General features: G+C 43.8%; 2 protein-coding genes across 4 annotated transcripts in view; both read right to left on the reverse strand.

Moving 5' to 3' along the window:
• mnb (minibrain) overlaps window positions 1-6284 on the reverse strand; it is a 121010-nt gene extending 114726 nt beyond the window's left edge. For both annotated transcript variants that reach the window (XM_070537657.1, XM_070537655.1), the window contains exon 1: window positions 6097-6284. The gene's annotated coding sequence lies outside the window, so the exon portion shown is untranslated. The remainder of the gene's footprint in view (window positions 1-6096) is intronic.
• A 274-nt stretch (window positions 6285-6558) lies between these two features.
• Fib (rRNA 2'-O-methyltransferase fibrillarin) overlaps window positions 6559-12245 on the reverse strand; it is a 39194-nt gene continuing 33507 nt past the window's right edge. For both annotated transcript variants that reach the window (XM_070537665.1, XM_070537666.1), the window contains 3 exons: window positions 11511-11623; window positions 8320-8465; window positions 6559-6688 (listed from right to left, as the gene is read on the reverse strand). In XM_070537665.1, the coding sequence (XP_070393766.1) occupies window positions 6664-6688; window positions 8320-8465; window positions 11511-11623 (284 nt within the window). In that variant the 3' untranslated portion in view covers window positions 6559-6663. The remainder of the gene's footprint in view (window positions 6689-8319; window positions 8466-11510; window positions 11624-12245) is intronic.

Raw genomic sequence — 12245 nt, forward strand, 5'->3', positions numbered from 1 at the left:
GGCCGTATAACAATCGGGAATGTTTCTATACACGCAGCGACGAGGTGAAATTGAAAAAAAGGTGCGATTTATACACTGCAGCTATACGTGAGGTCTAATGATAAACTTCCGGTACCCGCAGTACGGCAAAGCAGGGCCTTCGAGATCGTGGTGTAGGATTTGGACACCGCTCATTGCTTCGAACTCGATTTAAACGCGCATGTCATATTTTAATGAGTCTCTCCGTCAAAAAAGAAAAGCGCGTATTAGAAACGGCAAACATTAAAAATGAAGAATTGAGCATTTATTTTAGCGTGTATGACGCGTTTCCGTCTCGGCAATAACTTTCGGACCATGCAGTTGCAAATGTATAACCTTGAAATCAGTTTCTGTTACCCAGAGAGAGAGAGAGAGAGAGAGAGAGAGAGAGAGCCGTCGCCGAGGCGTAGATTTGGACACCACTTATTGTTTGTGTAATCATTTATGAAGCAGAAATGCGCGTCATCTGGAAAAGTAAGTTGCCTTAGCACTGGTAGAACACGTATTATAAATAACCAGTAGTAAGCGAGCACTTCATCTCAGAGCTCTGGCATGGCTGCGATTACAACTGAACAGCTAATAAGCAGCATTTACGCGGAATAATGAATTAGACAATATGCCATGTGAGCTTTCGGTAGGTTCAGCCCAATTTCTTAAATTAATCTTATCAGGCCACAGACACATAACAGTTATGTCAATATCAAGTGGCATTTCATATTATGCGGCTACTTCTTATCGCTTAGCTTTCTATTGTTATATATTTGGAACTGCAGTCTGAGAATAAAAAAAATAAAACAGGTACTATAGATACAAACAAACAAAAAAAGAACGTAGGAGTTTACAGTGGTCATCACCATAAAAGGGAAGAACAATTTTTTTTTTCTTTTTACGCTACAATATCTCGCGATAGATGGGCTCAAATCTAGTAACTTATTACATAATAAGCTGTCCTATTAAACTTTCAGGGAGCGATGTTTGTGTAGCCCCTACGGGCGTTTGAAACGAAATTAGGCGTTCCCCTTCATAATGATGACGATACGTACCTACTGCGTACGGAGTTTTAAGACTTCCAGGTGAGTGAATTGATCTTCAAACAGCAGTGCTTTCATAGTTTCGGACTTGGTTAAAAAGCTGCGGGTTCTAGTTAGTGGGTGCCTCTCTTACACCCGGCAACTTTCTGTGGCAGCGCAGCGAAGGCTACAGAACCGAAGCACACATTTATTTTTTCTTACTGCGCATATGCGTGTAGTCGGCGAATGCAACTTTAAGCTTAGTACCGTAAAACAAACCACACCAATTACGTTTACTTTCTTGTTGAACATTAGCCGTGACCTCACGTGGCCATCACATGTCACACACACACTTCACAACAAAGTTAACCGCACCCTTGGATATCCACGACGTAATATCGCACTCTCCCCGCCCTCCGTTAAGTTATTAGCCTATTAATATGTTGTAGGACCTAAGTTAGAATATGCGCGCGCTATCTGGGACCCTCATAAACACAACCCTAACCCGCCGTGGTTGCTCAGTGGCTATGGTGTCACGCTGCTGAGCACGAGGTCGCGGGATCGAATCCCAGCCACGGCGGCCGCATTTCGATGGCGGCGAAATGCGAAAACACCCGTGGTACTTTGGTTTGGGTGCACGTTAAAGAACCACAGGTGGTCGAAATTTCCGGAGTCCTCCACTACGGCGTGCCTCATAATCAGAAAGTGGTTTTGGCACGTAAAACACCATAATTAAAAAAAAACACACACAACCCTAGCAAGACACTCGAGTCGGTACAATATCGTGCAGCCAGATTACGCTTTTATCACTACTCATACAAGTGCCGCCCAGTTAAAATAAAAGGCTAATCTTCCTAAACCAGATGGACGCCACAAAACATTCAGATTTTTGCCTTTTTCATAAGCCCTGCCATACCCTCCCTCGACAACACCCTTGTCAAACCAGCAGTCCGCCTTTCAAGCTGTATCAGCCACCATAAAGCAGTTTATCTGCCACATGCTCGGACCAACTGCTCATCTTCATTCCTTCTTTTCTCAAACAGCCATCGATTGGAATAATCACCCGCCGTGGTTGCTTAGTGGCTATGGTGTTGGGCTGATAAGCACGAGGTCGCGGGATCGAATACCGGCCACGGCGGCCGCATTTCGGTGGAGGCGAAAACACCCGTGTACCTAGATTTGTGTGCACGTTAAACAACCCCAGGTGGTCAAAATTTCCGGAGTCCCCCACTACGGCGTGCCTCATAATCAGAAAGTGCTTTTGGCACTTAAAAACCCATGATTTAAATTATTTTTGAATAATCTTCCGGTCAGCGTCATTATTAATGATGATCCTCCACGTTTTAGGTCTGCCATTGTATCACTTGCCTGATTGCATCGTCTGTAGTATTCTTTTAAACGTGTTTCTGTCGACATCTTAATATGTTATCGAGATTTCTGCTTGTTTTTACTTGCCGGGTTCCGTACCTAGAAAAAAGATGTTACTGGTACTTTTTGTACACATTATGTTCAACACTTGTCGATTGTCATATCTGATAAGTTTTCGTGTTTTTCTTTTGCGTTTTCTTGTTTCTTAACCTGTGGATGTGCAACATGTTTTAGGTTTTACGTTTTTCTTCGTTGCTGTTTCTCTTCTAACGCATTTCAGTGCTTACTGCAGTGGTATTGTGTTTTTGATAATTTGCATGCTCGCCCACCACTCATGTAAAAACCCCTTCATCAGGATTATTTGAGGTGCTGTAGATAAATAAATAAATTACATATAAAATAAAAAAGATTTCTTAGGGAAAGGATTTACGTTTCTTGCTGTTCCTAGTTTTCTGGTATCCATGTCTCGTTTTCCTGGTGCCAGCAAAACTAATGTTACTAGTAAGCAAAACTTAGGCAAAACTGTTACGTGCGCGTAGCTTTGGCTGTGCTGCCAGAGAAAGCTGTCGTCGGGTGTTGTTGCTTTGTTCGAGCTCTACGTTCTTTTTTACAAATGTGTCGATTGTTTCATATTTATTTTCTTATCCACTGTGCTCCAAGTTCTCGCTTTTGTAACGCGTTCTTCCCTCTGTAATGTGCAAACCCCGAGTATAAACAAATAAATACCCTTCATAAGGGCACGTGCAGAACGTACTTACTTCTTTCTCTCATCACTTTCCCTTGTTCTCCCACTTATTGCAAAAGTTAATAATGTGCAACAAAAGAAAAGTGCTTACTAACGACTCCTTGGACTCGTTTTCGTTAGCAGTCGTTAAAACGTTGCTTACGAACCAATCGTTGTTTCTCCCCGTTTCTGGTCTTATGATTGCGGCTCTTATTTTTGCCACATCACGTTCTTCAAACGCGTGAAAGGTCTATGCTGTCAGCAACTAGGCAATGACTGCCGAGAATGTCTCCTGCAGAGTGATTTATCAATCTTTCATATATCTCGGTGCATTTTCATTTCTATGTACAAAGCATTTTTTACTCCCGCATTTAAAATGCCGTGTTTTCGATTTTCAGCAGTACACTATAGACATGGCGGTTGCTGGTCGCACAGCACTAGACAAACACTCGAGAGAATGATGGACGTTTTCAGCATGCATATGTATTTCCTTCTTGACTTCAAATAAAACTAGACAGACCTGAACTCAGACGAATTGCGTGGGAAATAGCCTGTTCCCATCTGCAATTCATTTAGCCACCAACATTCTCTTTGATAAACAACACCAAGACTGTTTATGACCCCAGGGTACATTAATGTATGCCGAGAGGTTCATTTAGCATTAGTTAGGCGTATCTAGTTATTCACACTACAGACAAGAAAAAAAAACACATTTTAAATGGGACTTGACCTGTCGAATACTGAAACGAAAGGATCATGCGTGATTCCAGAAATACATTTCAAATAAGTTAAGCTAAAACAAGAGTTGAATATGACGCACCAAGCATAGAAGAACGTGTCGGATATGGACTACCCAATTACGACGCGTCAGTATAACCAATGCAAATAACAGGGTGTCATAAAAGAATGAAACTACGGCTAGACAAAGATACACATGAGTCCAACAGCCGGAAACAGAGCAGTGTCGGTGCGTTTGCTCGTATTTGGCCTTAGAGACGGAATACGAACAAATGAGCACGTTTCACGCTTGACTCGTGGAGACACCGACAATTCAAACTTACTTACCACTCCAATAACTGGACGTGTATTTATTTATTTAATACCATACATTCCTCGTATATCTTTCAGAATTTGTGACGCCTCCTGTCCACCCACTTCTGCTAATTTTGCAGCACATTATTATAGAATCACAACCACCGCAGCTACCACTTTCGTTGCCAAAAGCCACATCTGTGTTTGTCCGTCACATATGTTTTGGACCCACTACAACATCCCGGCAACGCCACATGTGAGAACACAAGATCGGTTTGGTCGTTCAATAAATCGCTGCCCGTCCCTCCCTGCTAGTTTTGAAACAGAACACTCTCTTCAGACTCATTACTAACCAATTTATCAGGAACCTGCGCTCACTCGACGGCTGGTGAACAGATGTATGAAGCGCGTACCGCTGACTCTCAAAAAGGTAATGTAAGGGGCGCGAAGAATGAAAACGGGCAATAAAAATACAGCACCCACGCGGTTTTGTTGACATGCGACGGCTGACGGTCGAATGAAAACACACAGGAAACGAAGCGGAGAGCGTAGCTAGACGGACATGAAACAAAACAAATCAGACCATTCCGAACATCGAAACCTGGGCGGCGCAAGCGTGCACCATAGCGAAAAACAAATGTAAACATAGTACGACCGTGGGGAAAAGTACGGGGGTTATCTCGTTTCGCGAAGCCAACGAAAGGTCCCAGTGATGAGGATAAATCCGCGGCAACTGCTTTCAGACGGTAACGGTGCAGTCACAGCTAAGGAGGACACAACATACACTGCATTTTTCATGCAAATATGGCGTCCCCGATGCGAAGCGGCAGACGACAACAGCGGCCAGCCTGGAAAGGGGAAGAGCGGCTGATGGGAGAAGGCTGGGAAAGAGCCGAACGCGACGCTACGGTGGCGAGCACAAAAAATACGCCAAAAAGAGGCAGCGTCGTTGGGACAAAAAGCACCGCTTCCACATTGGCAATGCGCAATTCATTAGAAGCCGAAAAAAATTGAAAGAAATCGGGAGGTTAAAACGTTAATGAACGAGGAAACGCTGCGTTTTCTTCTTCGGCAGCGCCGTCTGCGCCGCATATCGCTTCGTCTGTGAGTCACCCGGATGTAGACATCTTAGAAGCGTCGTCAGCTGATCGCACACGACCCCTTGTTACTACGCGCCGCAAATTTCCCAGCACTGCGAAATCACCGAGGAAATGGAACGGCACCGAAGGCCATTTCAGGCAGAAGAAGGCTTACGATACGCGCCGTACGCGCGGCGCCCGTCTTAACTGCGCGAATAAACAAACGAGTAAGCAATCCAGTTGCCGATCACGAACGGGGAATAGTGCGTATCGTTCACACGTGCCTTTCAAGGCGCGCGATCGCAATACCGAGTCACGCAGGGGAGCTGCGAGCCAACTGTGGGTGACCGTCGGATAACGCAGATTGACCGACGGACGCGGCGATAAGGAACACGGCGCCCAGTCCCCAACGTGAACGGCGTCTGCAAGGCTTAGCGGATTGCCGCAGTTGGAGGTGTCTGTTCGGCAGTGAGGGTCGTCAACGATGGAGATGGTGAATGAACAGAACTGAAAAACTCGGCTAATGGGCGCCCTCCTTTGATTTAAGCGCAATGTTTCAGACAACTGTGGTGCAGCGAAGTAAACACCACCGAAATTCACGTGTTGCTGTGCGCAATGTGCTCTCGGGATAGAAACGGAACTAGATGATATTCATATTGAATTTATATTATAAGCAATAGCTGAAACTGAAAAAATACATCTCGTAGTCTCATAGTGATCTACTGAGGGTGTTTATAAATGTGGTTGAACGAAAATACAATTGTAAACATTGCATGTTCACCTTTGAAAGGACAACGCCATAACCACATGGCGCATCGGCTTGCGCGAGATTGCCACGCAGCCGCACAAAAAATGAGCCACCTACCTCAACAGCGGCTATCCAGGGTTGTTTCAATCCACAGCAGAGGTGAGGTAATCCAATCAAAAATAATCCAGAAGGCACAAACACCCAAAATAAAATCTCGAACACATTAAAATGGCGCGGAAAACGATTCAATTTGAATCTCGTTTATCCATGGCCGTTGCGTTTCCTCCCGCCAAAAGCAGTTAAGCCGAGCGCCAGACGCTGCAGTTGCGTACAGTCGGCGCGAAAATTGAGTGCGTTTACAATAGCTCGTACGAATTATGTGTCATCGATAAATCTTCAAAATAACAGCCGAACACGAATTTTCAATATTTCGAAAAAAACAAAAAACAATCCAAATACGCAACTGCGAAACGAGGTGCTGCTGGATGTGGACGTGCAACCGCACAACTACAAGGTAGGATTTCAGTTTGGCGCGTATCGAACCTTAAAAACGACACCACTGGAAGAAACGACACAAAGTGTTGAAAAAAGATAGTTTATTACAGCTTACGACACGCTGTGAATCTGGTACGAGAAGTTAAAACAAACAATACAATAAAAACAGCACTGCGCCCGGTCCTGGTATCACCCTTCAGATTTCTTCGGCGGCCTGTAATTTAGGAAACAAAAGTGCTATTAGAGGGCAGAATATTCATACACTGCTAAATGTAAAAGATCATCGCCAAAATCAACTTCTTTAAACATCTTTGGCATTTATGCAGAAATGTCCCAAAGCGACAAGGCTGCGGTATGGTGCTGCCACCTGCAGGGCTCATGCAAAAGCAGTTCAATATTTTTTTCCCTCGCTAAATGCGAGAAATTGTTTGCAATATTATAACGACTGGACGCTACCGGCACAAGTTTGCAGGGCACAATGAATATATTGCCATATGAGCTTGATTGTTTCCTTCAGTCATTTTTATTGAATTGAAATATGTGTGAATTGTACCCCCCCCCCCCCCATCTAAGGCCTCTCTGGGACTTTAGGGTACTCAAAATAAATAAAATACCTAAAGGAGAAGCAAAGTGTGACCGCATTATGGAAAGTGCATCATGTAGTTAACAAGGCTGCACAGCAAGTTTTTAACCAGCTCAGCTGGCTTTTTCCAAATGTGCCTGGTTAACACTTTTCTGGTTATTAAATGCTTTTATCACGAAGTGATCAAGAGACTCATTATTTTTACTGTTAATCAGGCTGGCATATACTGGAGTGCGTTGTTTGGTGTATTGAAACGAAGAAGTGGGTGCGAGTGTTGTGAAGCGTGAACATTTTTCGGCACATTCCATGAGGCACTGACTATTGCTTGCTCCTTGGCCATGGTCTGTAGAAAGGGTGCGCATAGACTGTACAGATTAAGCAATTCATCACTGTCTACAGGAAGCAGGGCCTACCTGCTGCAACAGCCAGCAACCTACTGTTCCCTTCGCCCCCCAACCTCCAAGCTCTCCTCAGCCTCTTGGAGTTTGTGGAGGCGAATGGGATCACAGCCTACTGGTAAGCACCTGCACCCTGCCGGCCACAGCTTCATCGGCCTCCTCCATGAATGGTGCTTGCCTGTCTGCTGCTTATGCCTGTCTTCCCTTCCTTTCATGTTTATTTCCCACTTCCCCTTCCCAACGTTGCATCGTGGGCTGCAGAAATAAGCGTCTTTTGCCATACTAAACGAATTAAGCCAAATTAAAAGGAGAGGAGGGTCGAGCTCAGTGTTGGAGAGATGCTCTGGTAGTATATGCCTGTGCTAAAGCACTTACCTTGCGTGATATATAGTGAAACAAGCTGAAGGGAATGGCGAAACACAACCAAGACAGTCAATGACCCAGCACCAATAGTGTCTGGTTCGCTTTGGAATATGTACTATGAAAGTGATGAAGAGTAGCACTTTGCCTAGACCTAGGCCAAACACACTCTTGGACAGGGCAGGTCGCACATATTTGTCATACGACCTGCCACTAACCACAAACAAAGGCTTCTTTGAAAGTTTAGAGAATGCCCACATCTCAACGTGTAATGAAAGGAAAAAAGAAAAAGCGGGTAGGAAAGAAACTTAATTACAGCTACCCTGCCAAGGGGCAGAAATAACATGAGTAAGCCAGGCTCACGTGAACATAGTCCCACTCTAGAATTCAAGTATATGGTGTTATAAATATAACATAATGCACTAAGATCCTACAAGCTATAACCCAATATGATACATTGTGAAACAATAAGAACACCACTCCAGGATCAGCTCAGAAATGTACCTGTAGGTGCCTACGACCACAGCGTGGTCCCTTTCATAGGGCTCCAATGTGATCTGCTCCTGTGGCTTGAGCCGCTCCTGCTTCAGCTTCTCCACTTCACCAGCAAACACTGCCTCAGGCTCAGCCGTAGAGTCAATGCAATTAGCCTGCACAAAGGTAAAACACCACCCCACATGAAATGCGTGGTTGTACAGGGATGCGTTACACTTGAAGAACTTAATAAACAAAGAGGAGAATCTGATCGCAGTTCATGACGGAATGTAAGCAAAAGCTTTTCTCATAAATTTCCAACAGGACTAGGAACATGCTTTATATGAGGCTACAAAGCGTAACCTTGTCAAAGAAATAAATACGGAGTGCAAAAACTTGGAAACAAGGCTTCACTGAGCATCATGTGCATACTTGAATGTTGTTCAATTTTCACAAACCACTACTACATGGCACGATGACAATGGCATTATCACCATCAACGTATACCGCACGGAGGAGCTGGGACACTCGAGGTTGGACAAAACCGCAACTTTGGAAGCAGACTAATGAAGCGGTGCTAGGCCAGGCAGCAAGCTGCTACAAGAAGCTTGCCCAACACTGGGGGAGCGGGGGAGGGGGTCTTAGAAAAAAAGAATTTAATCCTTGAGATATGGTGCTGACAACTTGTACATATATGTAATGATATGTGCTTTTTTTTTTTTTAATATGCAGTCCGTTTTTGTTCATCTCCTCTGGTACTGATTCTATGCAAGCTCCCTTTAAACAATCTTTTTGCAAAGATTTGCAAAAAAAAAGTTTCTGAAGTTCTGCTAAACAGGGTATCAATGCCTTCTGTATGATTCAAGGAATGTAACAAGACCATCCTTATTGTTCTGCCTTACCTAGAACAAGAGTTGCGAGACTTCAAAGTTAGTCACCAGAAAAAAACACTTTTTTCAAGTTTCAAATTCAATACCTCACAACTCGTGTTTCGGGTAACGCAGAGCAATACGGTTGGCCTTATGGCATTCTTTGAATCACACAGATGCCATTAATACACTATTAGGCAAAATCCAAGCATCAGACATTTTGCACATCTTTAGAGAAAATAATTCAAGGACACTTGCATAAAATTAGAACCAACGGAGATAAACAAAAAACACCCCTCATATTTGGAATAAGCACGTTGTATTACGTACTATATGTACGTTTCCAGCACCACACCTTTAAGAGTAAAGATTTAAACATTTTTCAAAGACCCACATCTCCCCTTAAAATGTTTGCATGAATAGATCACATAGGTGATCAGGTGAGAAGTCACGTGCCTGTCCTGGACAGACAGCCACATACTTGAAGTAGAGTTAGAGTCTGCAAGCAATAAGCCAGCAACTATCACGAGCACCTACCAAGTTCGTTTGCTGGGCTATAGAGCTCAGTCATTACACTAAATGACTGGATCCTTTGAAGAGGGACCCCTGAACACCGCAAAGCTATATACTACAGCCTGCTGCTCTACCTATTAGGGAGCAAAAGAATTCACCTAATCTAGGCACCTCTCCGGAAAAAAGCACTGGTGTTGCCTTAGTATAAGTACATATATTTTTTGCTAAATTAACAAGCATTTTTCTCTCTCTAGTTTGTGCACTTACTGGACAGAATGGTGTAAGCTTGTGTGTGGCCATAAAGTTAGCAATGTTCCTAACTGATTTCGTGCAGCATGGCGTAAACTGACAGTGTCGCAGAGTCGAGACCATGTGCACGATATCCGGGCTACCCATCGGACTGCTCGATGGGCAAACGCAGAACGTACCCGTGCTATTGTCCACAAGCGAAAAAATAAGTTCTGCAGCTGTAAATGTGTCCATAGTGACATGTGTACTTGCCTATCTTTATCAGGCGATCATGTTTCAATGGCTGACAAATGTTATCGCACAGCGCAGGACGCAACTGCATGTATCAGAAGTTTCTGGAATATTATCGATGGTTCCATCCGATGTCTGTCACCGAACCTTGTGCAATCTGATTGCATGTATGTGCGACGCGAATGGTGTAGAACTTTGTGGAAAACACGCGGATCCCAGTGATTACTCTGGAACATTCGATGACTGATCTATAAAAGCAGACGTGCTTGACCCGCTGATCAAATTTTCGCCGATCGCCGACTGTGTTTGCCGCTTTCGTTGAGCATTGAGTGTAGCCTGTTTTTTCTGGGCACAGGTTCGTCCAATAAAATTAGTTTCGCCATTCACAGTTTTGCTCTGTCCTCAACCGTCACTACCACATGACAATAGTAAGCAGCCAGTGGTTGCCTTACTTTGCATTACAGTTGGGGCGCAGTTCGACACCTGAGTAAGTGGCCGTAGACATGCTTTGTGTAAGGCCTGCACCCTGTCAAAAAATTCTGAGAAAGAAAAGTGCAGTCCTTACACAAGTAAACACAGCACATCACTAATGCTATGCTGTTCTTGGCCTTGTGACTCATTACACCCTTATAAACAAACAAAACGGCAACTTAGTATTATCAGGCTATAACGATGATGATGCATATATATATATGAGCGTGCGTTTCTTCTCTTATAATCACAGAAAAATGATCTTGCACTTGCCGCTGGTCTGTTCATACTAAAATTTAGCAGAAAGATAGCATTTATGGTCTGGATTATTCATTTGGCAGTTACTTCCTGATTTAAGAAAAAAAAAAAAAAAAAACAAAGTTGTCTTGTGCATGGGAAAGCTAGCTGCATCAAAAACTGCACTAGTACAAACTTTAAACTTGGCCACCCTATCATCTGTTGTCATCCGAGTGGTAGCTGTGAAGTGATCCGATTCACTTCGGACATCAGGTGAATGATTCGTCTGCGATAATATTCGGAGTGTGACTCTGGCATCGCTGAAGGATGAGGGGAACAGAGCTACTGGCCGAAGATACGTCGTACATGAGTGGTACATCCGCGAATGGAGATTGTTTTTGCAAAGGCTTGAGCAGCGTTGTATGCAGTTACTTCAGTAAATTACACGCGGGACTCTCTCTCTTTTTTTTTTTTTCGAATTGCCGGACCAGTTTTGAATAAAGCTTATTCTTTATCTCTCCTATATGGGCTGTTGCAATTGGGGGTGCGGACTATACGCAGTGGCGGCTTATACATGCAAAAATGTGGTATCTGTTCTCTAATGCATTCAGCAAGCGGGGTGAAAAAGAAGAAAAAGAAACCACCACGCACCTTTATTGATATGACAAAGTGTCCACCATTCTTTAGAAAATGGTGAGCATTTATGGCAACTATTCTCGCCTGGTCAGGCTGAGCAACGTCTGCGAAGATGGTGTCCACCATACCTGTAAGACAATGACATTTAGATGTTAAACTGCTACAACAACGTAAACATTTAAAATAAAGTAGAGTGTGTTTTAAGGACAGAAAAAATTGTGACGAGTCTCATGCACAATCTTATGAAGCCACACTGAATGCTTAAGAAGGGTGCTTGACCTAGGAGCACACTGACAAGTCGTCTAATTTCCTTGCCAAAGTGAGCAGGCAGGAAGACAAAGGCTCAGCATTAAAAAAAAGGAGACAAGCTTAAACCGAAAATATGTACATGTAGCTGTGAGCAAGGCAAGTGTACATGCATGTAACAGTGAGTGAACCAATGCACCCTTAACACTGATGTGCCCATCCAAGAATGGGCTTCACAGCTCATCCTTGGATGTAACAAAGGTGTGGCAGGTGATGAGTAGTCAAGAGTTGTATTTCAGCCTCAGCAATTTTGGGGATACTATTTTCAATAGCTGCTGATGGGCTAAGCCAACAGGCAGGGAGTAGGTAGCCTGTCACTTGTGTCATGAGAAACTGTAAGTATCTAAGTAAAACCTCGTTAAACTGAACCCGCTTAAACAGTAGTTTCGTTTTGAAAGTAGTAAAGTCAAATCCCTGACTAAGCGGTCATTGAACATAATGTGT

The sequence above is a fragment of the Dermacentor albipictus genome, chromosome 4, assembly GCF_038994185.2.
Source record: "Dermacentor albipictus isolate Rhodes 1998 colony chromosome 4, USDA_Dalb.pri_finalv2, whole genome shotgun sequence".
In the NCBI taxonomy this organism is placed as follows: Eukaryota; Metazoa; Arthropoda; class Arachnida; order Ixodida; family Ixodidae; genus Dermacentor; species Dermacentor albipictus.